Below are 26,035 nucleotides of genomic sequence, written 5' to 3' on the forward strand. Positions count from 1 at the left end.
TTAGATATGAAAACATGTGGCACGTCAATGACACTTTTAGAGTTTGACTTCTGCATCTTGATAACTAGGTCACAATTGACCTAAATTGGGTCAACTTGTACAGATCTCATTAGGTGTCACCATATAAAATAAGAAGAATCTCAAATAGTAGTGAATATATCAACTTAAGTGGAATTTTATAGTTTGACCTTTCTGACCTTGGAAACTAGGTCAAGGTTTAAATGTTACAAGCTCTATGTCAATCTTGATCATATCAATCAATAATTCACCTTTGAAGATCACAAAGTGAAGGTTTCTTGATATAACTGACATTGAGTGTTATGACCTGACCTATTTACACCTGAAAAGTAGGTCACATTGACCTGAGTTTTTGTAAATATGTACAGATGCCCAATAGGTGTCTACATATCAAATTTGAAGGGTCTAGGACAATTAATGACAAAACGTTCTACCTTCGCTGAAATTTTAGAGTTTGACCTCTGTGACCTTCAAAAGTAGGTCAAATCAGAAACCCGCATATTACGTCATGTAGTCTCTATTGACAGTAACAATTTCATTGTTCTAGTTATCAGCGTTCATGAGATATTGACAAAATAAGGTTTTCCAAGATGGCTGCCTGGAGCCAAAAAGTGTTGGTCACATTGGCCTACTTTTTTGGTCAACATGTAGAGATGCTCAATAAGTGTCTTCATACCAAATTTAAAGAGTCTACAACAAGTGATGACGAAACGTGCCACCTGCGGTGAAATTATAGAGTTTGACCTCTGTAACCTTGAAAAGTAGGTCAAATCAAAAACCCGGGTATTATGTCATGTAGTCTCTTCAGAGGTATTTACAGAAAATAATTCAAGATCCTAGCTGTCAGCATTCATGAGATATTGACAAAATAAGGTTTTCAAAGATGGCCGCCTGGAGCCCAGAAAGTAGGTCAAATTGCAATGATTTTCGGTATGTCAGGTCATGCTGTCATAAGACATCCACACACCAAGTTTCAACCTCCTAGACTCAATGGTGAGCAAACGTGCCACCATTGTTGACGGACGCCGGACGGACCGACGGCCCGACAGACGACGGACGACGGACAAGACGTGACGACATAAGCTCACCCAGGTGAGATTAAAAATGAAATTTAGAAGGAGCAATCACAGTTTTTTGCAAAACTGAACCACAGATGCATGCGTTCTGGTCCCCAAATGAAAATTCAGTTGACAGTCCTACTGCATTATTTGAGTATATTTGCCGGCGTGGGATGAACATTTTAGATTTTGGAGTGCATTTCTTTACACCGTGGACAGCTTTCTGCCATTTCCATAAAGGATAACGCTCATCGCCTCGGCATTAGACCGACTCCTCTGCAGTGCATTTCGTCATCCTAATCGTCACATAGGTTTTTGGATGGCTACGTTTAAGGGGAGTATAAGAGCATGATGTTCAGGATGGGATATATATTGGAAACCATCGGCTATGCTAGGATCCGATGCAACTTGCGCATCAATACAATATAGTATTGAAGCCAGCCAGACTGACAGGTTATACGTATGCTGAAATCAACAGTTAGCTCTATAGACAAATTCCAAATACCGCAAGCATTACCAACAGGTGATCAACCTAGACTTGATACTCTTCAGTTCTTAAACAAATTCCATTCAGAAAGTTAAAAAGTTATGTCTGCTAATGAGAATCCGGCAGTGTACAACGGAGATGATTGGAAGAACGTGTGAAAGCTTCATGTACATATTATTGCCCGGGAAGATATGTTGGCGGTAGGGGTTATATCTGCCTTTCTAACTATTATTGTCTGTTTGAACATTGAAATGCTACCTTGAGTAATGTTCACAGTACTATCAGTAAAACCTCGTGAGAGACTTTGGCATGTTGGGGCAGATTCGTATTATCATAGCTATTCCCATCATCATGGTAACACGAACCACGAGCACACATTGTTCATCTTTTTTTAACAACATCTCGAAATTATACAAAATAAGGTAATTACTAACACATCGACATGCGTCCAAGATTAGGAAAATGAGTTCAGCCTATGGCAATTCGAGCTTACTTATAATGAATATGAATTGTCGTTTTTCTTCTGATGATGTGTTTGCTACGGTTACTGCTACCACGTTATGGTATTCAGTGCTGTAAATGCTGGTCAGTTGAACGAAAGTCACCTGTCGACAGAAAACAATAATTGGAAGAGAGGAGATGATGTATGGAAATTCTCTTGCACGGTCTCTTGTCACCATTTTGCAGTCACTGTAGTACTCCCGGAGATGTTCCGATTGATTCTTATGGGTGTGGAAAGAACCTTACTGTGGACTTGGGTCAGCCATCAGGTTGCCCTTCAAGGCTATGGTGTACTTTGGCAGCAAAGATACGTTCATTTTCACTGTAAGCCGCTTTTAAGGCCACTGGGCTACCATGTTCAGCGTACACCAAGCTCTTATATTTATTGAGACCACATCAGCCACTGTGCGCTCTGACGAAAAAATGGAGGGAGACAATATCACATCGAAATGGTTCACCAACACAATGGCATCAACAGATACGTTAGGGCTGAGGATCGCATTCAGCATCATGAAGAAATGGGCTCCTTTGATTATAGCTTTCTTTGGTTTGGTGGGAAATGTGATTTCGTTACTAATAACCACCAAGAAAGAGTATCGACGTGTCAGTACATGTCTGTATATGACGGCTCTTGCTGTCTTGGACACGATCTATTTGATGACCTTGGTGTTATATATTCTTTTTATAAACCACCGCCTGGGAGATAAGATGGAATACATCGAAGAAGTGGCGACGTAAGTGGGAATATTAGTTAGAAGAATCCAAGCTTCCCGGAGTCTCTTATAGTATATTTGAAGATGGTGAAATACCAAAATAAAGTCTTGGGAAGCGGGTGGAAGGACCCTTGAGGAGAGATCACAAATTTGCCAGTCCGCATCTTGACCATCAATGTATTGACAAAGCTCAACTTCCAGACAACGGGAATACGGAGGCAATAGCGCTGGAAGTTCAGTATGGCCAGTCGGTCAACCTCAAGACCCTATAATAATATTAGAGACAGAAGACTCCGTTACGTAATGAAATTTCTCAATATAGTAACAGAAATAAAGTAGATTATGTAACGCGTCTATTCTTCAAATAAACCAACTTATTACATGTAGTATAGGTTTATAATTAAGTAATTTGGACTAGCTTTCGATCGCGTCTTTAGCAGGTTCCAGAAGTGCCGTCGAAAGCTAGTCCAAGATATATAGTATATCTTAAACCAGAGTTCAACCTTTTTTTGCATTTGCAGAAAAAGATGTTTTTAACTGCCCGAAAATCTTATTTCAGAACCATACTTTACATAATATTTGCATCTGCGACAGCTTCGAGATTTTCGCTTGCCGCCATGACTGTAGATCGCGCATGCGCTGTTCTATTTCCGCTGAAGGCCAGGAGCCTCTGTACAGTATCACGGGCCAAGAAAACAGTTGTTATTTTAACAATAATTCCGGTTGTTTTCGATGTCAACATTTTCTTTGGCTTCAAAATTCAGTTTCTCGGGACTGAATTCGCCGTGGTTGAAACTGAGTTCAATGATCATCCCTGGCTCGAAGCGATCGTGGCTGCCTACCACTGGATGGCAAACGGTGTCTTGCCATTTACAGTCATTCTTATGTCGAATATTTTAATCTTAACCAGCGTGAGACGTGCGGCATCTGACAGGCGACAGATGGCCAAAGATGAAATAAAGGAAAACACAGAAAATGCCCACATGACGAGGATGCTCGTGTTAGTATCTCTTGCCTTCGTCATTCTCTGCTCGCCGTATTTGATAAATGAGGTGTTAGTCGCAATACCGGAAGTGATGGCGGAATACGATTACAGCGACATCTATTGGCTCCTCAGGGTGAATGTGATATTTTGGACCATGACAGCAATTTCTGAGATGAATCACGCGGTCAACTTCTACCTGTATGTCCTTGGAGGGAAGAAGTACAGGAGTGATGCAATAAAGGTTTTGACCACGTGCTTTACGGGAAAGAGAAACTGACTCGCTTGGTTAAAACAAAACCGTTGTCTTCATTCTTATTCTTCTTCATCCAGAGCTATCCCACGGCCATGAAGGCCCTCGCAGTGGTCCGGTGAAACGTTCATCGCTTTTTTGTTACTCATGTGAAAGAAAGCTCGAAGGTTCCGGTACCGGCGAGAGCTTGAATTTTCTCAATCAAAACTCAGTTCTTCGGGCGAACTTCGGACTAACTCGACGTCGATGTATGTTTGCGGTAGAGATATTTGTTGCATTGATTGTATTTCGCGTGTACGATATAGCTATGGCATTTACAAGAAACTGTCGCTTTTTCTATTGCGAACAGATTATCTGTCATCAAAGTAATGATTATTACTAAATCACATTATGGAATCAAATTACAGTGCTGTAGGTGCTTGTCAACGTCAGATAACTACCAGAAACACGAATGAACCTAGATCTTCAAGTCCTGTCATGGACAACACATCCACTATTCTCTCTCTGAATGCATCATTTGCTCTGAAATGGGAACTAGAACAACGTGCATCATAGAATGTCTTATAAACAACGCCAGAACAACGATTTGGGGTTTCTGAGAACTGAAGACCGTTGACAGCCCTCTTAACCAAGGGATAACCTCATGTTTGAGCCACCATCTCAAAGGAGTGATGTAAAAGACCTCCAAAACCAGTTCACAGACAGTGATTCCTCCTCTGACGAACAGGGCTCTTCGCTTATTGTTCAGCAAGCATCACAAACCAGTGATAGACCTTTGCCTATTCGCAGTAATTCTCAGTGATTCCTCTTTAGACGAACAGGAAGTCAAGTTATACCTCATATGCTAGGAAATGATATCGATGGATGAATCAAAACGAAGCACTTTTCCAATCGATTCAGATGAGGGTGGGGCAATTCACGGTCTATCGCCATACATCACTGTCCCAGAAACCACAGTGGAATTATCTTCATCAGTTATCATGTTGCATTTTGGCCGCAAGTATTCGTTTGCACAAACCACTCTCAACCTTGTCGATGCTTTCCAAGGTTTTACATCTGGTCACAAGTAACATAACGCTGTACTCTGTACGAAATGGAGGAACCAAAAATTACATCGAAATCTTTCATCAACACGACTGAATTTAGATCAACACACGAATTCTTGGAGCTTAAGGTCGCCCTGAGAAAAGACCACAATTGATTTTTTAAGCCTTTTAGCAGTTAAATTGTCAATGTTTGACCGCGACGCATCAAAGAATGCGTGGTGTTGTGAATCTGAAATTTAGATTATGTTATTCCGGCAGTCGGGCAAGTAAATGGTGAAAAATAAACTGGTGATTGACCACGGAATTTTTTTGATAATCGACAAATTAGACAGACTTTGATATTTCCACTGGCAGAAAAACTCAAAACACGCCCCCTATTACCCAATTAGAAAAATTCGAAATTAATTTTTTCATCAAATAATTTCTTTATATCTGTACTTGCCACAACAAATATTTTTTCAATACCTCTCCAAATATGTACTTGAGAGTAAAAAACATGCACTCGTCTAATCTCCAACCTATGAATATTCATTAGTGGTCTTGTCTCCCCTGGGTATCCTTAAGAAATGGGTGCCTTTGACCATTGCTTTCCTTGGCTTGTTGGGAAATGCAATCTCGTTACGTATAACCACCAAGAAAGAGTATCGACACATCAGTACCTGCTTATACATGACTGCTCTTGCTGTCTTGGACACTTTCAATTTGTGGTGTATATTCTTTTGACAAACCATGGCTTGGGAGTGAAACTTGAACAAATTGAAGAATTGGCCACGTGAGTGTACTTTTTTGAATCCAAAGAGAGCGCTTTTGCCAACTGTATCAAATGCTCTCAGAGGGGAGGGGGAGGGCTTAAGTATAAGTAATGCATCATTGAGACACCGTAGATTAATCGTACTCTGTTACAATGCCACATAATGCATGTACAACTACATGTAGCTCTGGACCCCATGCACGTGCAGTGGCCATATCAATGCATGCATTAGCAAGTGTGTCTTTTTGTATGTCAAGATGTCTCAGTAGTAGATCAGTTAAGATAATGATTCTAAGTGGAATCCCTTTATTAATAACTGCCCGGCCATCTCATTTCAGGGCAGTTTTTTACATGATATTCGCATCTGGGGCAGCTTCGAGATTAACGCTTGCCGCCATGACGGTAGATCGTGCATGCGCTGTTCTATTTCCGCTGAAGGCCAAGAGCCTCTGTACAGTATCACGGGCAAAGAAAACAGTTGTTATTGTGACAATAATTCCGACTGTACTCAATGTCAACATTTTCTTTGGCTTCAAAATACATTTATTAGGGACCCGAATTTGCTGTGATCATAACCGAGTTCAAGGAATATCCATGGCTTGGGGTGATTGTGGCTATCTATCACTCAACAGTAAACGGTATCCTGCCATTCACGGCCATTCTTATATCAAATATTTTAATCTTAACCAATGTTAAACGCGCGGCATCTGACAGAAGCAAAATGGCCAAAGAAGAAAAGGAAAACACAGAAAATACCCACATAACGAGGATGCTAGTGTTGGTATCTTTGGCCTTCGTCATTCTCTGCTCGCCATATCTGATTAACGAGGTTTTGGCCACTATACCGGAAGTGATGTCACAGTATGATTACAGCGACATCTATTGGCTTCTCAGAATGAATGTAATATTTTATACGCTGGGAAACTTTGGTGAGATCAACCTTGCTGTCAATTTCTATCTCTATGTGCTCGGAGGGAAGAAATACAGGAGAGATGCATGGAAGGTTTTGGCCACCTGCTTGATGTGGAGAAGACATTGAGATGGCGCGTTATTTCAAGATTTCATTAAATTTACAAGGGTTGTTCTTGGGAACAATGCAATATCTTTGTTTTAAAGGGTATATCATGCACATTCACTAGGATAGCTTGTTCTTTGAGCGTGTGCGCTCCCCCCCCCTCATCGTTTTGGCCGCGGGATCGAATGTATATGTATCTTTATCTCTGTTCAGGAGTTATGATTATTTTAATTGAAATAACAGAAAGCAACGCAATTATGAATACACACTTAAATTTTCGTACATTCTGAAAGACGTGAGGTGCTACATGTAAGACTAGAGCGCTTACGAGATAATTATGGCATTTACAAACTGTTGCTCTTTCTATTACGTACACGTTTTCTGTTATCAAAGTAATGATTATTACTGTCACATTATGGAGTCGAATTCCAGAGTAGCGGTTGTTTGTCTGTGTCATAAAACCACCAGAAACACGAATAATGCACAAGTCCTTTCATGTTCACCACTATTCTCTCTCTGACTTCATCATTTGCGCTCATGACAAATGGGTATCGACGTAACTTACATCACAGAATGTCTTCTTTAAACGTCTCCACAATGACGATTGAAGGTTTTTGAGAACTGAAGATCGTGGACAGGCCTCTTCGCCAAGGGGTAACCTCATGTTTTAGCCACCATCTCAAAGCGATGATGTTATAGACCTCCATGTTGTAGACTCTGCCAGTTCACAGACATTGATTCCTCCTCTGCCGAGGTTTTGTATCTGGTCACAACTAACATAGCGCCTCGGTGGGACGAAATGGAGGGAAAGAATTTCACATCGACATCATTTTTCAGCACAACTGAACAAATAAGATCAGCAAACGAATTCTTGGAGCTTAAGATCGTCCTGGTTATTCTTAAGAAGTGGACGCCTTTGATCATTGCTTTCCTGGGCTTGTTGGGAAATGCAATCTCGTTACGTATAACCACCAAGAAAGAGTATCGACACATCAGTACCTGCTTATACATGACTGCTCTTGCTGTCTTGGACACTATATATTTGATTAACTTTGTGGTGTATATTCTTTTGAAAAACCATGGCTTGGGAGTGAAGCTTGAACAAATTGAAGAATTGGCCACGTAAGTGTACTTTTTTGTTGGGAGAATCCAAAGAGAGTGCTTTTGTCAACTGTTTCAAATGCATTTAGAGGGGAGGGGGAGGGCTTCATTGAGACACCGTAGATTAATCGTACACCGTTACATTAATGCATGTACAACTACATGTAGCTCTGGACCCCATGCACGTGCAGTGGCCACATCAATGCATGCATTAGCAAGTGTGTCTTTCTGTATGCCAAGATGTCTCAGTAGTAGATCAGGTAAGATAGCAATTCATAGTGGAATCGCTAACTACCCGGCCATCTCATTTCAGAGCAGTTCTTTACATGATATTCGCATCTGGGACAGCTTCGAGATTTTCGCTTGCCGCTATGACGGTAGATCGTGCATGCGCTGTTCTATTTCCGCTGAAAGCCAGAAGCCTTTGCTCAGCTTCACGGGCCAAGAAAACAGTTGTCATTTTGACTACAATTCCGGCTGTACTAGATGTCAGCAGTTTCTTTGGCTTCAAAATACAGTTCTTAGGAACCGATTTCGCTGTTGTCATTACCGAGTTCAAGGAATATCCATGGCTTGGGGTGATTGTGGCTGTCTATCACTCAACAGCAAACGGTATCTTGCCATTCACGGCCATTCTTGTATCAAATATTTTGATCTTAACCAATGTCAAACGCGCGGCATCTGAGAGGGGCAAAATTGTCAGAGATGAAAAGGAAAACACAGAAAATGCCCACATGACGAGGATGCTAGTGTTGGTATCTTTGGCCTTTGTCATTCTCTGCTCGCCGTATCTGATTTACGAGGTGTTGGTCACTATACCGGATGTGATGTCAGAGTATGATTACAGCGACATCTATTGGCTTCTCAGAATAAATGTGATATTTTGGACGATGGGAAACTTTGCCGAGATGAACCATGCTGTTAATTTCTATCTTTATGTGCTCGGAGGGAAGAAATACAGGAGAGATGCAAGGAAAGTTTTGGCCATCTGCTTCACGTGGAGAAGACGTTGAGATGTAGCGATTCTTCGCGACGTTTCAACCATTTGCTAGGTTTACTAGGGTCTTTCTTGGGAACCATTAGTTGACAAACCAGGTATGGATTTACTGAGTAAAAGATTTATAGTAAACTGTCATTCCGTTGAACTGTGTAGTATCAAGGTTTCATTAGGGATGAATCATTGATGAATCCTTTGTAGTATCCAAGAATGGGTGACAACAATTCTCCTTCTGTCTCTTACTACTGAGCACGATATGTCTGCAAGCAGGGTATATAGTGTCACAGAAGAATATAGAGTAACTCGGATACTGGTACAGTATTATCATGCACATTCACTTGGAACGCTGATTCTGCAAGCACGGACTGGCTGCCAGTGTAGGGATTCGAAAGGCCAATTTATCAATATTATCCATTTTATTACTGAAATTCATTGTCATGAGTTTTCCCTACGATCGTCCTTGTTCCTGTGTTTGAATAATAGAAAGGTTCAGTTATTATCTGAAAATGAGATTATAGGTTTTTCTCTGGTTGACGTCATCAAGCCATCTTGATTGTTTGTATTTCAGGCATACCACTTACATTTACAACGCACTGGTTCATTGCATCGCTGACGACAGACAACACGATATCTGTCGTCGATACCTCGTTTTCGTTCTCCCAGGGTCAGTTTCTGCCAGCGGGGGGTTGGCGGGGGTACAAATACCCACCTTTGCTTCAAGAAGGTGGGAGGTGGGTATGTACCCACCTTCTCAGGGTTTCATACCGAGGGGGGACTTAGGTTTATAATTAAGTAATTTGGACTAGCTTTCGATCGCGTCTTTAGCAGGTTCCAGAAGTGCCGTCGAAAGCTAGTCCAAGATATATAGTATATCTTAAACCAGAGTTCAATCTTTTTTTGCATTTGCAGAAAAAGATGTTTTTAACTGCCCGAAAATCTTATTTCAGAACCATACTTTACATAATATTTGCATCTGCGACAGCTTCGAGATTTTCGCTTGCCGCCATGACTGTAGATCGCGCATGCGCTGTTCTATTTCCGCTGAAGGCCAGGAGCCTCTGTACAGTATCACGGGCCAAGAAAACAGTTGTTATTTTAACAATAATTTCCGGTTGTTTTCGATGTCAACATTTTCTTTGGCTTCAAAATTCAGTTTCTCGGGACTGAATTCGCCGTGGTTGAAATTGAGTTCAATGATCATCCCTGGCTCGAAGCGATCGTGGCTGCCTACCACTGGATGGCAAACGGTGTCTTGCCATTTACAGTCATTCTTATATCGAATATTTTAATCTTAACCAGCGTGAGACGTGCGGCATCTGACAGGCGACAGATGGCCAAAGATGAAATAAAGGAAAACACAGAAAATGCCCACATGACGAGGATGCTCGTGTTAGTATCTCTTGCCTTCGTCATTCTCTGCTCGCCGTATTTGATAAATGAGGTGTTAGTCGCAATACCGGAAGTGATGGCGGAATACGATTACAGCGACATCTATTGGCTCCTCAGGGTGAATGTGATATTTTGGACCATGACAGCAATTTCTGAGATGAATCACGCGGTCAACTTCTACCTGTATGTCCTTGGAGGGAAGAAGTACAGGAGTGATGCAATAAAGGTTTTGACCACGTGCTTTACGGGAAAGAGAAACTGACTCGCTTGGTTAAAACAAAACCGTTGTCTTCATTCTTATTCTTCTTCATCCAGAGCTATCCCACGGCCATGAAGGCCCTCGCAGTGGTCCGGTGAAACGTTCATCGCTTTTTTGTTACTCATGTGAAAGAAAGCTCGAAGGTTCCGGTACCGGCGAGAGCTTGAATTTTCTCAATCAAAACTCAGTTCTTCGGGCGAACTTCGGACTAACTCGACGTCGATGTATGTTTGCGGTAGAGATATTTGTTGCATTGATTGTATTTCGCGTGTACGATATAGCTATGGCATTTACAAGAAACTGTCGCTTTTTCTATTGCGAACAGATTATCTGTCATCAAAGTAATGATTATTACTAAATCACATTATGGAATCAAATTACAGTGCTGTAGGTGCTTGTCAGCGTCAGATAACTACCAGAAACACGAATGAACCTAGATCTTCAAGTCCTGTCATGGACAACACATCCACTATTCTCTCTCTGACTGCATCATTTGCTCTGAAATGGGAACTAGAACAACGTGCATCATAGAATGTCTTATAAACAACGCCAGAACAACGATTTGGGGTTTCTGAGAACTGAAGACCGTTGACAGCCCTCTTCACCAAGGGATTACCTCATGTTTTAGCCACCATCTCAAAGGAGTGATGTAAAAGACCTCCAAAACCAGTTCACAGACAGTGATTCCTCCTCTGACGAACAGGGCTCTTCGCTTATTGTTCAGCCAGCATCACAAACCAGTGATAGACCTTTGCCTATTCGCAGTAATTCTCAGTGATTTCTCTTTAGACGAACAGGAAGCCAAGTTATACCTCATATGCTAGGAAATTATATCGATGGATGAATCAAAACGAAGCACTTTTCCAATGGATTCAGATGAGGGTGGGGCAATTCACGGTCTATCGCCATACATCACTGTCCCAGGGACCACAGTGGAATTCTCTTCATCAGTTATCATGTTGCATTTTGGCCGCAAGTATTCGTTTGCACAAACCACTCTCAACCTTGTCGATGCTTTCCAAGGTTTTACATCTGGTCACAAGTAACATAACGCTGTACTCTGTACGAAATGGAGGAACCAAAAATTACATCGAAATCTTTCATCAACACGACTGAATTTAGATCAACACACGAATTCTTGGAGCTTAAGGTCGCCCTGGGTATCCTTAAGAAATGGGTGCCTTTGATCATTGTTTTCCTTGGCTTGTTGGGAAATGCAATCTCGTTACGTATAACCACCAAGAAAGAGTATCGACATATCAGTACCTGCTTATACATGACTGCTCTTGCTGTCTTGGACACTTTCAATTTGATAAACTTTGTGGTGTATATTCTTTTGACAAACCATGGCTTTGGAGTGAAGCTTGAACAAATTGAAGAATTGGCCACGTAAGTGTTCTTTTTGTTCGGAGAATCCAAGGAGAGCGCCTTTGCCAACTGTATCAAATGCTCTCAGAGGGGAGGGGGAGGGCTTAAGTATAAGTAATGCACCATTGAGACACCGTAGATTAATCGTACACTGTTACAATGCCGCATAATGCAAGTACAACTACATGTAGCTCTGAACCCCATGCACGTGCAGTGGCCACATCAATGCATGCATTAGCAAGTGTGTCTTTTTGTATGTCAAGATATCTCAGTAGGATATCAGTTAAGATAATGATTCTAAGTGGAATCCCTTTATTAATAACTGCCCGGCCATCTCATTTCAGAGCAGTTTTTTACATGATATTCGCATCTGGGGCAGCTTCGAGATTAACGCTTGCCGCCATGACGGTAGATCGTGCATGCGCTGTTCTATTTCCGCTGAAGGCCAAGAGCCTCTGTACAGTATCACGGGCCAAGAAAACAGTTGTTATTGTCACAATAATTCCGACTGTACTCGATGTCAACATTTTCTTTGGCTTCAAAATACAGTTATTAGGGACCGAATTCGCTATGATCATAACTGAGTTCAAGGAATATCCATGGCTTGGGGTGATTGTTGCTATCTATCACTCAACAGTAAACGGTATCCTGCCATTCACGGCCATTCTTATATCGAATATTTTAATCTTAACCAATGTTAAACGCGCGGCATCTGACAGGAGCAAAATGGCCAAGGAAGAAAAGGAAAACACAGAAAATGCCCACATAACGAGGATGCTCCTGTTAGTATCTCTTGCCTTCGTCATTCTTTGCTCACCGTATCTGATTTACGAGGTATTGGTCGCCATACCGGAAGTAATGGCGGAATACGATTACAGCGACATCTATTGGCTCCTCAGAGTGAATGTGATATTTTGGACCGTGGGAGCAATTTCTGAGATGAACCACGCTGTCAACTTCTACCTGTATGTCCTTGGGGGGAAGAAGTACAGGAGTGATGCAATAAAGGTTTTGACCACGTGCTTTACGGGAAAGAGAAACTGACTCGCTTGGTTAAAACAAAACCTTTGTCTTCATTCTTATTCTTCTTCATCCAGAGCTCTCCCACGGCCACGAAGGCCCTCTCAATGGTCCGGTAAGGTGATCGCTTTTTTGTTACTAATTCGAAAGAAAGTTCGAAGGCAGCGCTAGCTGCGGGAGGTTGAATTTTGTTCTTCAAAACTCCAAAATTCCTCAAAACTCCGCTTCTCGTGCGAACTTCGGACTAACTCGACGTCCATATATGTTTGCGGTAGAGATAATTGTTGCATTGATCGTATTTCGCGCTTACGAGATAACTATGGCATTTACAAGAAACTGTCGCTTTTTCTATCGAGAACAGATTCAGTAATCAAAGTGATGATTATTACTATACCACATTATAGAATCAAAATACGGTGCTTGTCAGCGTCAGATAACTACCAGAAACACGAATGAACCTTGATCTTCAAGTCCTGTCATGGACAACACATCCACTATTCTCTCTCTGACTGCATCATTTGCCCTCAAATGAGTACCATAGCAACGTACATCATAAAGTGTCTTAAACAACTTTACAACAAGGACTGGAAGTTTCTGAGAACTGAAGGCAGTGGACAGGCCTCTTCGCCTAGGGATAACCTCATGTTTTAGCCACCATCTCAAAGGTGTGATGTAAAAGACCTCCAAGTCTGCCACTTTACAGACATTGGGTGATATGAATAAAGACTAGCAAATGCTTTTACTCCGGTTTTGTACAGGAAGGCCGAGTGTAAATGTACATGGAGATTTAGATAAAAGCATTTGCTAGTCTTTATTCATATCACCCATTGATTCCTCCTCTGACGAACAGGATTCTTCGCCAAGGTAAAACCTTATTGTTCAGCCAGCATCAGAAACCAGTGATAGATCTATAAGTCTGTGCACAGTAATTCTCAGTGATTCCTCTTTGGACGACTAGGAAGCCATTGTTATACCTCATATGCTAGGAAACGATACCGGTGGAGGAATGAAATCAAAGCACTTTTCCAATCGATTCAGATGAGAGTGGGGCAATTCGCGGTCTATTGTCATACATCACTGTCCCAGGGACCGCAATGGAATTCTCTTCATCAGCAATCATGTTGCATTTTGGCCACAAGTATATCGTTTGGTCTCCTTAGACTCACAAACCACTCTCCACCTGTTGAATGTTGTCCAAGGTTTTATATCTGGCCACAACTACATAACGCATGCCAGTCTACCGTCGTTTTGCGTATATCCATCCTTGTATGGAGGAGACTTTGGGATTGACATTCACTGCCGGTAAGTCGGCATAACATAACGCCGCTGCGGGACGAAATGGAGGGAGATAATTTCACACCGAAATCGTTTTTCAACACAACTGAAATAAGATCAGCAAACGAGTTCTTGGAGCTTAAGATCGTCCTGGTTATTCTTAAGAAGTGGACGCCTTTGATCATTGCTTTTCTTGGCGTGTTGGGAATGCAATCTCGTTACGTATTACCACCAAGAAAGAGTATCGACACATCAGTACCTGCTTATACATGACTGCTCTTGCTGTCTTGGACACTATATATTTGATTAACTTTGTGGTGTATATTCTTTTGATAAAACATGGCTTGGGAATGAATCTTGAACAAATTGAAGAATTGACCAAGTAAGTGTATTTTTTGTTGGGAAAACCTAGAGAGGATCATTTCACCAAATGTACCAAATGCTCTCAGTCGAGGTAAGGGCTGAAGTATAAGATAGTACATGTAATGCATCATTGAGACACCGTATAGATTAATCGTTTACCGTTACATTGCCACATATACTACTAGTTCTGTGCCAGTCACAGTTGCACGCTAGGACCAAATTCATGTGCAGTGCAATATCAATGCATGCATTCGCCAGTGTATTTTTTAAAATTTGCATGCCAAGACGTATCAGTAGTAGATTAGGATAGATAACGACTCATACTGGAATCCCTAACTACCCTGCCATCTCATTTCAGACCAGTTATTTACGTGGTATTCGTATCTGGGACAGCTTCGAGATTAACGCTTGCCGCTATGACTGTAGATCGTGCATGCGCTGTTCTATTTCCGCTGAAGGCCAGGAGCCTTTGCTCAGCATCACGGGCCAAGTGAAGAAAACAGTTGTCGTTTTGACTATGATTCCGGCTGTACTCGATGTCAACATTTTCTTTGGCTTCAAATACAGTTATTAGGGACCGAATTCGCTATGATCATAACCGAGTTCAAGGAATATCCATGGCTTGGGGTGATTGTTGCTATCTATCACTCAACAGTAAACGGTATCCTGCCATTCACGGCCATTCGTATATCGAATATTTTAATCTTAACCAATGTTAAACGCGCGGCATCTGACAGGAGCAAAATGGCCAAAGAAGAAAAGGAAAACACAGAAAATACCCACATAACGAGGATGCTAGTGTTGGTATCTTTGGCCTTTGTCATTCTCTGCTCGCCATATCTGATTAACGAGGTATTGGCCACTATACCGGAAGTGATGTCACAGTATGATTACAGCGACATCTATTGGCTTCTCAGAATGAATGTGATATTTTATACGCTGGGAAACTTTGGTGAGATGAACCATGCTGTCAATTTCTATCTTTATGTGCTCGGAGGGAAGAAATACAGGAGAGATGCATGGAAGGTTTTGGCCACCTGCTTGATGTGGAGAAGGCATTGAAATGGCGCGTTATTTCGTTTCAAGATTTCATTACATTTACAAGGGTTGTTCTTGGAAACAATGCAATATCTTTGTTTTAAAGGGGATATCATGCACATTCACTAGGATAGCTTGTTCTTTGAGCGTGTGCGTTCCCCCCCCCTTCATCGTTTTGGCAGCGGGATCGAATGTATATGTATCTTATCTCTGTTCAGGTGTTATGATTATTTTAATTGAAATTACAGAAAGCAACACAATTATAAATACACACTGAAATTTTCGTACATTCTGAAAGATGTGAGGTGCTACATGTAATACTAGAGCGCTTGCGAGATGATTATACAATACAATAATACAATAATATATTTGTATAGCGCCTTTCTAGGTTACCCTGCCCAAAGCGCTGTTCTCCTCAAAACTGACTAATTGAAATATGTTTGAAACATCCATGATTTAAGAAGGGTTTTGAAGTGATTAATTGAGTTTGCTGCCTTGATGTTGCTCGGCAGCTTGTTCCAGAGTGTAGGGGCAGCAGTTGTAAAAGCCCGATCTCCATATTTGGTTTTTGATCTACGAGGAACAAGGCGCTCGGAGCAGGACAACCTGGTAAGGCGCACACTAGTCCCCACCCTTAACAGTGACTGGAGGTACTTTGGAGACATACCTCTCATACCTCTCAAGGATTTAAAACAAAGTATGTAAACGGATTTTGAATTTGATCCTGCATGCAACGGGTAACCAATGGAGATCCTTGAGGACGGGGGTAATGTGGTCACGTTTGCGTTTGCGGCAGATAATTCTTGCAGCAGTGTTCTGGATGCGCTGAAGGGGAGCAATTGTCTTTGCTGGTAATCCATAAAGAATACCATTGTTCCCATCCAATGTGACAAAGGCATGAACTAACCGCTCCGTACTAGTCTTTTCCAGGTATACTTTCGGATTCTACCTATCTTATAGAGACTGAAATTCGCGGCCTGGCAAAGTTTCTTCACATGAGGCTGCATCGTCAAACAAGACTCCAAGGTCTCGGATTGAGTCTGAACTGGTGATTGTAACACCATCGACTGTAATCTCGGGAGCAGTGCCAGATTTACGGGAGGGGACTATATTGATGAAGTCGGTCTTTGGGGCATTAAGAGATAGCTTATTTACCAGCACCCATTCCTTGACTTCACCAATACAATTCTCAGTCTGCGCCACTGCTCCCTGACCAAGGTGACGATCTGGCATTTACAAACCGTTATGGCATTTACAAACTGTTGCTTTTTCTATTACGTACACGTTTTCTGTAATCAAAGTAATGATTATTACTGTCACATTATGGAGTCGAATTCCAGAGTAGCGGTTGTTTGTCTGTGACATAAAACCACCAGAAACACGAATAATGCACAAGTCCTTTCATGTTCACCACTATTCTCTCTCTGACTTCATCATTTGCGCTCATGACAAATGGGTATCGACGTAACTTACATCACAGAATGTCTTCTTTAAACATCTCCACAATGACGATTGAGGGTTTTTGAAAACTGAAGATCGTGGACAGGCCTCTTCGCCAAGGGACAACCTCATGTTTTAGCCACAATCTCAAAGCGATGATGTTATAGACCTCCATGTTGTAGACTCTGCCAGTTCACAGACATTGATTCTTCCTCTGCCGAGGTTTTGTATCTGGTCACAACTAACATAACGCCGCGGTGGGACGAAATGGAGGGAAAGAATTTCACATCGACATCATTTTTCAGCACAACTGAACAAATAAGATCAGCAAACGAGTTCTTGGAGCTTAAGATCGTCCTGGTTATTCTTAAGAAGTGGACGCCTTTGATCATTGCTTTCCTGGGCTTGTTGGGAAATGCAATCTCGTTACGTATAACCACCAAGAAAGAGTATCGACACATCAGTACCTGCTTATACATGACTGCTCTTGCTGTCTTGGACACTATATATTTGATTAACTTTGTGGTGTATATTCTTTTGATAAACCATGGCTTGGGAGTGAAGCTTGAACAAATTGAAGAATTGGCCACGTAAGTGTACTTTTTTGTTGGGAGAATCCAAAGAGAGTGCTTTTGTCAACTGTTTCAAATGCACTTAGAGGGGAGGGTGAGGGCTTCATTGAGACACCGTAGATTAATCGTACACCGTTACATTAATGCATGTACAACTACATGTAGCTCTGGACCCCATGCACGTGCAGTGGCCACATCAATGCATGCATTAGCAAGTGTGTCTTTCTGTATGCCAAGATGTCTCAGTAGTAGATCAGGTAAGATAGCAATTCATAGTGGAATCGCTAACTACCCGGCCATCTCATTTCAGAGCAGTTCTTTACATGATATTCGCATCTGGGACAGCTTCGAGATTTTCGCTTGCCGCTATGACGGTAGATCGTGCATGCGCTGTTCTATTTCCGCTGAAGGCCAGGAGCCTTTGCTCAGCTTCACGGGCCAAGAAAACAGTTGTCATTTTGACTACAATTCCGGCTGTACTAGATGTCAGCAGTTTCTTTGGCTTCAAAATACAGTTCTTAGGAACCGATTTCGCTGTTGTCATTACCGAGTTCAAGGAATATCCATGGCTTGGGGTGATTGTGGCTGTCTATCACTCAACAGCAAACGGTATCTTGCCATTCACGGCCATTCTTGTATCAAATATTTTGATCTTAACCAATGTCAAACGCGCGGCATCTGAGAGGGGCAAAATTGTCAGAGATGAAAAGGAAAACACAGAAAATGCCCACATGACGAGGATGCTAGTGTTGGTATCTTTGGCCTTTGTCATTCTCTGCTCGCCGTATCTGATTTACGAGGTGTTGGTCACTATACCGGATGTGATGTCAGAGTATGATTACAGCGACATCTATTGGCTTCTCAGAATAAATGTGATATTTTGGACGATGGGAAACTTTGCTGAGATGAACCATGCTGTTAATTTCTATCTTTATGTGCTCGGTGGGAAGAAATACAGGAGAGATGCAAGGAAAGTTTTGGCCATCTGCTTCACGTGGAGAAGACGGTGAGATGTAGCGATTCTTCGCGACGTTTCAACCATTTGCTAGGTTTACTAGGGTCTTTCTTGGGAACCATTAGTTGACAAACCAGGTATGGATTTACTTAGTAAAAGATTTATAGTAAACTGTCATTCCGTTGAACTGTGTAGTATCAAGGTTTCATTAGGGATGAATCATTGATGAATCCTTTGTAGTATCCAAGAATGGGTGACAACAATTCTCCTTCTGTCTCTTACTACTGAGCACGATATGTCTGCAAGCAGGGTATATAGTGTCACAGAAGAATATAGAGTAAGTCGGATACTAGTACAGTATTATCATGCACGTTCACTTGGAACGCTGGTTCTGCAAGCACGGACTGGCTGCCAGTGTAGGGATTCGAAAGGCCAATTCATTGTCATGAGTTTTCCCTACGATCGTCCTTGTTCCTGTGTTTGAATAATAGAAAGGTTCAGTTTTCATCTGAAAACGAGATTATAGGTTTTCTCTGGTTGATGTCTTCAAGCCATCTTGATTGTTTGTATTTCAGGCATACCACTTGTTCATTGCATCGCAGACAACACGATATCTGTCGTCGATACCTCGTTTTCGTTCTCCCAGGGTCAGTTTCTGCCAGCGGGGGGGTGGTGGGGGTACAAATACCCACCTTTGCTTCAAAAAGGTGGGAGGTGGGTATGTACCCACCTTCTCAGGGTTTCATACCGAGGGGGACTTATGTTTTTAAGTCTAAAGTGGGATTTCAAGACACTAAGAAGCAGATTTAAGCGTTTTCAGGTGCAAAAAAGGCTTAAGGGGGGTCATTTTCTGTAAAAAAAAAAAATCGAAAATTTTTTTCTTTGTTTTTGTCCCCCCCCCATGAAAAAAATCCTGGCGGAAACCCTGTCTCGGATCAAAATCTGAACCTCTCTATTATAAGGTAGCACCAGGGAAAGAAGCAAAAGGCAAGTCAAAGAATACTTATCCACACACTGCACATGGTGCGTTACCCATATTTGTCAATATTGTGATATGTTTACAAATCTGCCAAGGCACGTAAAAATTGACTTCAGCTTTTTCCTCGCGGCATGAAATATCTTTGTATGAGGTCTAGGACTAAGTCATGACCTTTTAGACACCATGCAGATACCCGGTACAGTATTTATTTGAGATGTTGAAGTGGTTGGAATGCTTTCTAATTACACAGAGAATGTGAACATTGTGTTTTCAGACGGATATTTATAGGCCTAAAGACACACAATGTACAAACAAGAAATAAATTGGCTTCTGAAAGTCGAAGACATGTCAAATATTGTTTGATTATAAAAGTCTTGAATCCGGGGGCTTTGACACACTGAGACACTATACAAGAGCCTACACACGTGAACGCGAAGATAGTCCCTCTGTCTCAATGGTTAATTGATATCGTATCTCTCTCCCTGCACTCGCTCGCACACTCTCATCGATCCACATGCATACGCTCTCATCAGTTATGTAAACACTATCACTGGTGCAACCATTTTGGTTGTCAAAGAAACGCCATAACCATTAGCCGACAAAGGAAAGTGGTTACAAGGAGAGATGGATTATCTTTGAAGAACTTCTATAATCATTACCATTAAAACTAATTGATATCTAGGCAGAAAGGAATCAAAATATCGTTTATGATTGATATCGGTTAATTGCCAGCATGATTGATGACAAACACATTGAATGGGAAAGAATCAAGACGGCCAAAAGAGAAATTAACTGAAAAAGGAGGCATTCTTCATAGCAGACTTAGTATTCAAACATCGACGTCAATAAATAACTAGAGTTCCGGTCGTGCGCAATGAGGAGAAGAGGTAGATTTCTGTCTTCGGCCACTGAGGTCGACAGAGGCAATTCGCTTTTTTTTACCAAAAAGCTTATTCAAATTGTAGAATTGTTCTTTTTCTTTTGACACTGTCTGGTTGTTTTTAAACGTTCAATACCACCCCTGTTATAAAAGTCAGCCGATGCATCATTTTTGAGTGTGTTCCCGTTTCTAACTGTTCCTCTCATTGTTTGGGAACGCTGAAAGATAGATTGGCACGTTTTACTGTGTTTTCTCTCTCTAAAATGTCATTGTCCCTCTCGCCGTCTCTTTATTGTATATGGAAACTGACTGAAATATGGGGAACAGCCAAAAAACGTAACAGTTTTGACTCAACAGATCTTTAACAGATGAACTTGCATGACGAATCTAGAAATTTATCTTTATGATTCCATCTTCCCTCCAATGTTCATCCCCGGAGCTCATCCTTTTGTGACAATACCCTGAATATCAGATCGGATCCTGCAGATAAGGACCCTCTTGGTCGGAACATCACTAATCGAAGGTAAGCTAACTATTCGCACTACTGTTGACTGATTCAGCCATCCATCAAGCAATATGCAGTAGGTCACCCAGATATTGGCTACTCGGCTAGAGCTCCTGTCCCAGGAGGGAATTAATGTGTCTAGTGTCCACTGACCAGAAAATGGTCATGCCACTTGATTAGGCAGATGGTAGGGTTCCAGATTGTGTCCACATTGTTCTCGCCGGTTACCCAGGGAAAGCGCAGAACGTGCTCTCCGATAGCCGAGTGGAGAACGAATGGGGTAATTTATCAAGCAAGGGAGTTTTTAACTTCTAATATATATCCAATATGAACAACGTGAGTCCTCAAGCCATTGTGCGTGGAAAATGGTGAAAATGTGACCTTCAAGAGGTTACTGGAATCACTGAGGTTAATGAAGGCACGGTCATTTAGTCGGGCATAGACATCAATCTGACCTAACTTTGACCTAGTCGAAAAATGTCACCAACATTCGTCGTCATTACCAAAATTACCACTTAATAGCCCCATCATGGCATTGAATACTATCATATCGACCAGTGCAGAGTCTACTTACATTCATAAATTGATCTCTTCACCAGTTTGAAAATAATAACTGCAGATAATAAGGATAGGTTTAGATCTGCTGATGAGAGGAAGCTTGTATGATGTGATGGGTAAGATGATGCATGTAATATCAATGAAGGGTAATAGCATTACATGAAATGATGGAATTCATCAGTGGTATCGCTATTTGCAATTGCTCGAAAGCTTTCATAAGACCAACCACTACGAGGAATGAACATGATGAATTGTAGGTCAGATGGGTTTGGTCTGTAATTGGGTGTGATGTACCATGTGTTGATGGCACCGTTTATAAATAATGGCTTGCATCCGACAGATTCTGCAGTAATATCTCATGATTGGTAGTTTGAATGATGTACGAAATATTCGCATTTGATGCATATATTGCTGTATTTGACGGGTTCGTATGACTTGACCTTCAAATTATGTCTAAGGTAACTATGAATGTTTGATAACTTCCTGGCAGTTTCTATATCGATATCATGAACTTACAGGCAAAAAAGATCAGAAAAACTCTGAACGCCGTCAAACATAACCAGGTTGAAGGTAATATTTTGGGTTTCTTCGCTCGCAAATGTAATAAACATCATTGTTAAGCATGTTCTACAGCAGTGTTATCACCTGTGTAGCCAACATGTGATCCTAACAGGATGGAAAGTTGCACCTAGAGACGCGTCAAGAAGAACATAAAACAGGAATGATACGGCATTTTTAGTCTATGTAGCTGGTTTTATATACATACCGACGTATAACGTTGATATAAAGCTACAGGAGGTAGGCAACCAAGCAACAATATATATATTAAATGACTCGTTTCTTTTATTTGAAGCCTTTGCTCATAAAAAAGATTTCGCTACCCACTTTACAGCATTTTGTTTAGATATACCTGATTTGCTATACAAAGATGGCCCTGGGAGGGATGACTTGTGGTATACGATATATATTTGACTTGTAAGAAAGAAAGGATACTCACCAATTCTTTCCTAAGTTGTAAAAGCTTGCCATCTAGCGTTGTGGCGGTAGTGCTAGGTTTCCTCCTTGGTGACTTCAGCACAGCCATCTGTTGCTGCAACTGCTGTGACACATCCAACACATGTTGCTGTTGTCTCTGAGCTAACTCCTCGGGAAGATTGGTCACTTTAAATTTTGAGCTGCTGGTAAGGAAGCCGAATGAACTGTTTGTTGTTGATGGAGTGGGTGTACTGGCGCCAAGACTCCCTAAATCTGATATATATCCACTGGTAGGGGTGCTACAGTTACTCAATGTTTCACTCTCCTGTCCACTTGAGCTGGATTCTTCACTCCTGAGGAACGAACGTACCACCCTTTGCGGCGTGGGGGGTCTTGGTGAAGGTTTAGGATTCCGCGTCGGCGTGTCACCCCGCTGGACTACGATCCTTGTGAATGTACTGCTGGAGCTAGAATTTGACACATTAGATCGGGAAGACCTTGGGCTATCCCTGGAAGCCATTGATCCGTCCCTGCTTAAGGTAGAACCCCGTGATCCTGGTGTACTCCCCGCCATCAGTAGACGGCTATGGTAGAGATCTTGGAGGCTGCCCGCCGTGCTTGAGTCACACGACGACACCGAGCGCAAACTGCAGCCGTCAAAAAGCGTATCATCTGAGAGGAGGGAGATGGTACTGGCTGTGCATGTGTGAAGCGGCTCGCCTGATGAGATGTGCTGGATCGGAATGTAATGAACGCTCGGTTCAGAAGCCATGGCCAGATTAATATTGTGATGTATCCGAAATATGATTAACGATCTCTTATTCTAGCATAAAAACAACAAGAATGTTGCTGCTCTATGTGAACCTATCCATCTATCTGACGATGCCATGAGTGACTAAACAATATCGAGCACACAAAAGCCTCGCAATCACTGCTATAATTTTAGAACGGAATTCGCCTATTGTACACCTAGCTTTCTCCGATACTGAAACTATTTTTGTGTGCTACCGGTAATCATTAATCCAAAAATATCGTCAAGGCACGCTGTCAGGATCAAAAGAAAATGCTGGCACCAGTCTGAAGTATATACTCCTTTACTGATTTCTCTACAGTATTCCGGAATGTGTGCATGATCCTTATAAGCAGACGACATAACACTCCATCAATGGCGTTATTGGCTCGTTTGCCACATGACGCTTGTGGTATTTCCAAACGTGACGAGCAGACGAGAACACTGTAATCAATAACGAAACTACACACGCTAGGACTAGCAGTTCACCGCTCGATCGACCAGTCCAGAATGAACGGCTATTTGGACGAAGCCTTTCACCAATCCCTTTCTAACGACCGGACCTACACCACAACGTCAACGTACCACTCCAAACCCATTAGCGTATTAGCACAGCCAAGTGAAATTCAAAGACGGTCTCTAATTTGCACATTTTAAAGACTTTCATGACGTTTTTATCCTTGGTTCTTATGAGGCTTTCCTTTCATCTCGCGTTATGCTGTGACGTTTGTTTTATCCTTATGACCCACACGATTCCTGGGACCACGGATCCTCGGACCAAAGCTTGTCCAATGTTTTATTCCAGAAAGTTTTCCCTCCAAAGAATCAAAATGTTGTTCAACAATGACGTGAGAGTCATAGAGAAATGTGGTCCACTCACATCAGCCACGCGACGAAAAATCCAACGCGGCGGCAAACTAACAAGCCTTCAGTAGGTGAGCGCAACTTTATCTATGTCACTGTAACGTTACATCCATGTATAATTATACAATTCCCTATAGGCCCTAAACTGTTGTTGACTTAAATACTCCGTCCGCCAAGCCGTATAATGAATGATGCCCCATTTAAACTAGGGCGCTCGACGAGTACTCCACGTAGGCAAAATTGAAATCTAAGCCTCTAGGTTGCCCTAGACTGTGGGTCAACAACGCCTGTACGGGTTGCCATCCGATACCCACTCCAATACTTTAAAAAGTCACCGAACTCATTAACACACTTGTTAAGAGCCTGAGTCATCTTATTAAAGCACCACACTAAAAATGGAATCGATTAGTTTATGTGCAATATGGCTGTTGGGTTTCAAGCAAGACATCCTTAAACAATGGTGGTACTATCAAAATAAAAACATCACACGTAAGTTTAAACGTAGGCCCTATGTGTAATCCAAGAGTAACTTGGCGGTTTCCTCCTACATAATCAAATGGTTGGACAGCCAAATAGAAATTGAAATCGAAATCGAAAGCCCCTGCGTATTCAACACCTTCAATTGTACCTTTTGCAAGACTAGTTTGCTAATGCCGTTATCACAAGCACCATTACAATGTTCTGGAGCAGTGTTGCTATACATTTACCACTGCCAACGCAAACAGCAATCAGCCTAGCATAGGAATTGACGCATAGCTTGCAACAAATCAAACGTTCCATCAAAATGTCTGCATGCTAATCATGTAACACGTCAACAGTTAAGCGCACGAGGCGTATAGACTGATCCATCAAGAGCAGTGGATGAAGCAGCCTTAAATCACCATCTGGAAAAAGTGTCCTTCACTAATAAAGATTTAAAGGGCATGCGGAATCCTTAGTCATCGTGAACTCCAGTCTTTTTGTCCCGACAGCCCGTTATTCCGGCGCGATTTTGGCCTACTATTCCAAAAGTGAACAGAAAATTCCACAATTTTATAAAAACTTCATCTTATCACCATTGCCTCACACTCCTTTCTCAATGAATGCAACCTGCATCATTGATTACTTAGCCTAGAGGCGGAGTCTGTAAAACGTAATACAATTTTGTTAGTCTATGACGGAGGGTGATTAATAGTATTGTTACTCAATCTGCCTGACTTCCTGATTTACCGTTTCTTTATTCCCCGTCATTTCTTCTGCCAAGTCCGACGCAAAAAAACCCGTAACAGTTGCTTTATATCAGCCTGTGGATGTGGCTATCAGACAGAATCAGTGTGGTTTACACGATGCTTTTTTGTAAGTCGTATTTCTGGATGATGTACCTCATCAATTGATGATGTTAACCCGTTTTGATTCAGATAGGCGCCTTTTACATAGAACGTGCATCTGACCATTTAGCGGCTGGACAACTTGATCGCCTGCAGCAATCCTAAATTTTACGTTACATCGCTAGTTGTTCAATGGATATTTGCAGCTTATGCAACAACTTCAGTACATGCTTCAGTCAGCCACATTAGACACATTCTTTTCCAGTGTCAATAATATTGATTAATAAGTTTGCCATCACCATTAACTATGCAATCAGAGAGTTGTTCATGCAACTAACCGGCTTCTGGCGTCCTACGATAGAAACAAATGAGGCTTCTTTCCTTGCCAACGGTGCCGGTGTAATGTTTTTGAGTGTTTCTGTTTTTGAGTGTTTCCCCTCATTGTTTGGGAACGCTCAAAAATAGATTGACAAGTTTTTCTGTGTATCCCCCTATTGAAAAGTCGTGGTCTCTCTAGCTGCCTATTGTTTGGAAACACTGACACATGGGAAACAACCACAGATGTTACACCGGAAG

At 41.8% G+C, this 26,035-nt stretch overlaps 1 protein-coding gene across 1 annotated transcript in view; it reads right to left on the minus strand.

Annotated features, from left to right (window-relative positions):
• Window positions 1-24,166, minus strand: part of LOC135484058 (uncharacterized) — a 36,755-nt gene extending 12,589 nt beyond the window's left edge. Inside the window, exon 1 of the mRNA XM_064765146.1 lies at window positions 22,521-24,166. Within this exon, the coding sequence (XP_064621216.1) occupies window positions 22,521-23,270 (750 nt within the window). The 5' untranslated portion in view covers window positions 23,271-24,166. The remainder of the gene's footprint in view (window positions 1-22,520) is intronic.
• Window positions 24,167-26,035: the final 1,869 nt, after the last annotated feature.

This window comes from Lineus longissimus, chromosome 3 (assembly GCF_910592395.1).
Source record: "Lineus longissimus chromosome 3, tnLinLong1.2, whole genome shotgun sequence".
Classification (NCBI taxonomy): Eukaryota; Metazoa; Nemertea; class Pilidiophora; order Heteronemertea; family Lineidae; genus Lineus; species Lineus longissimus.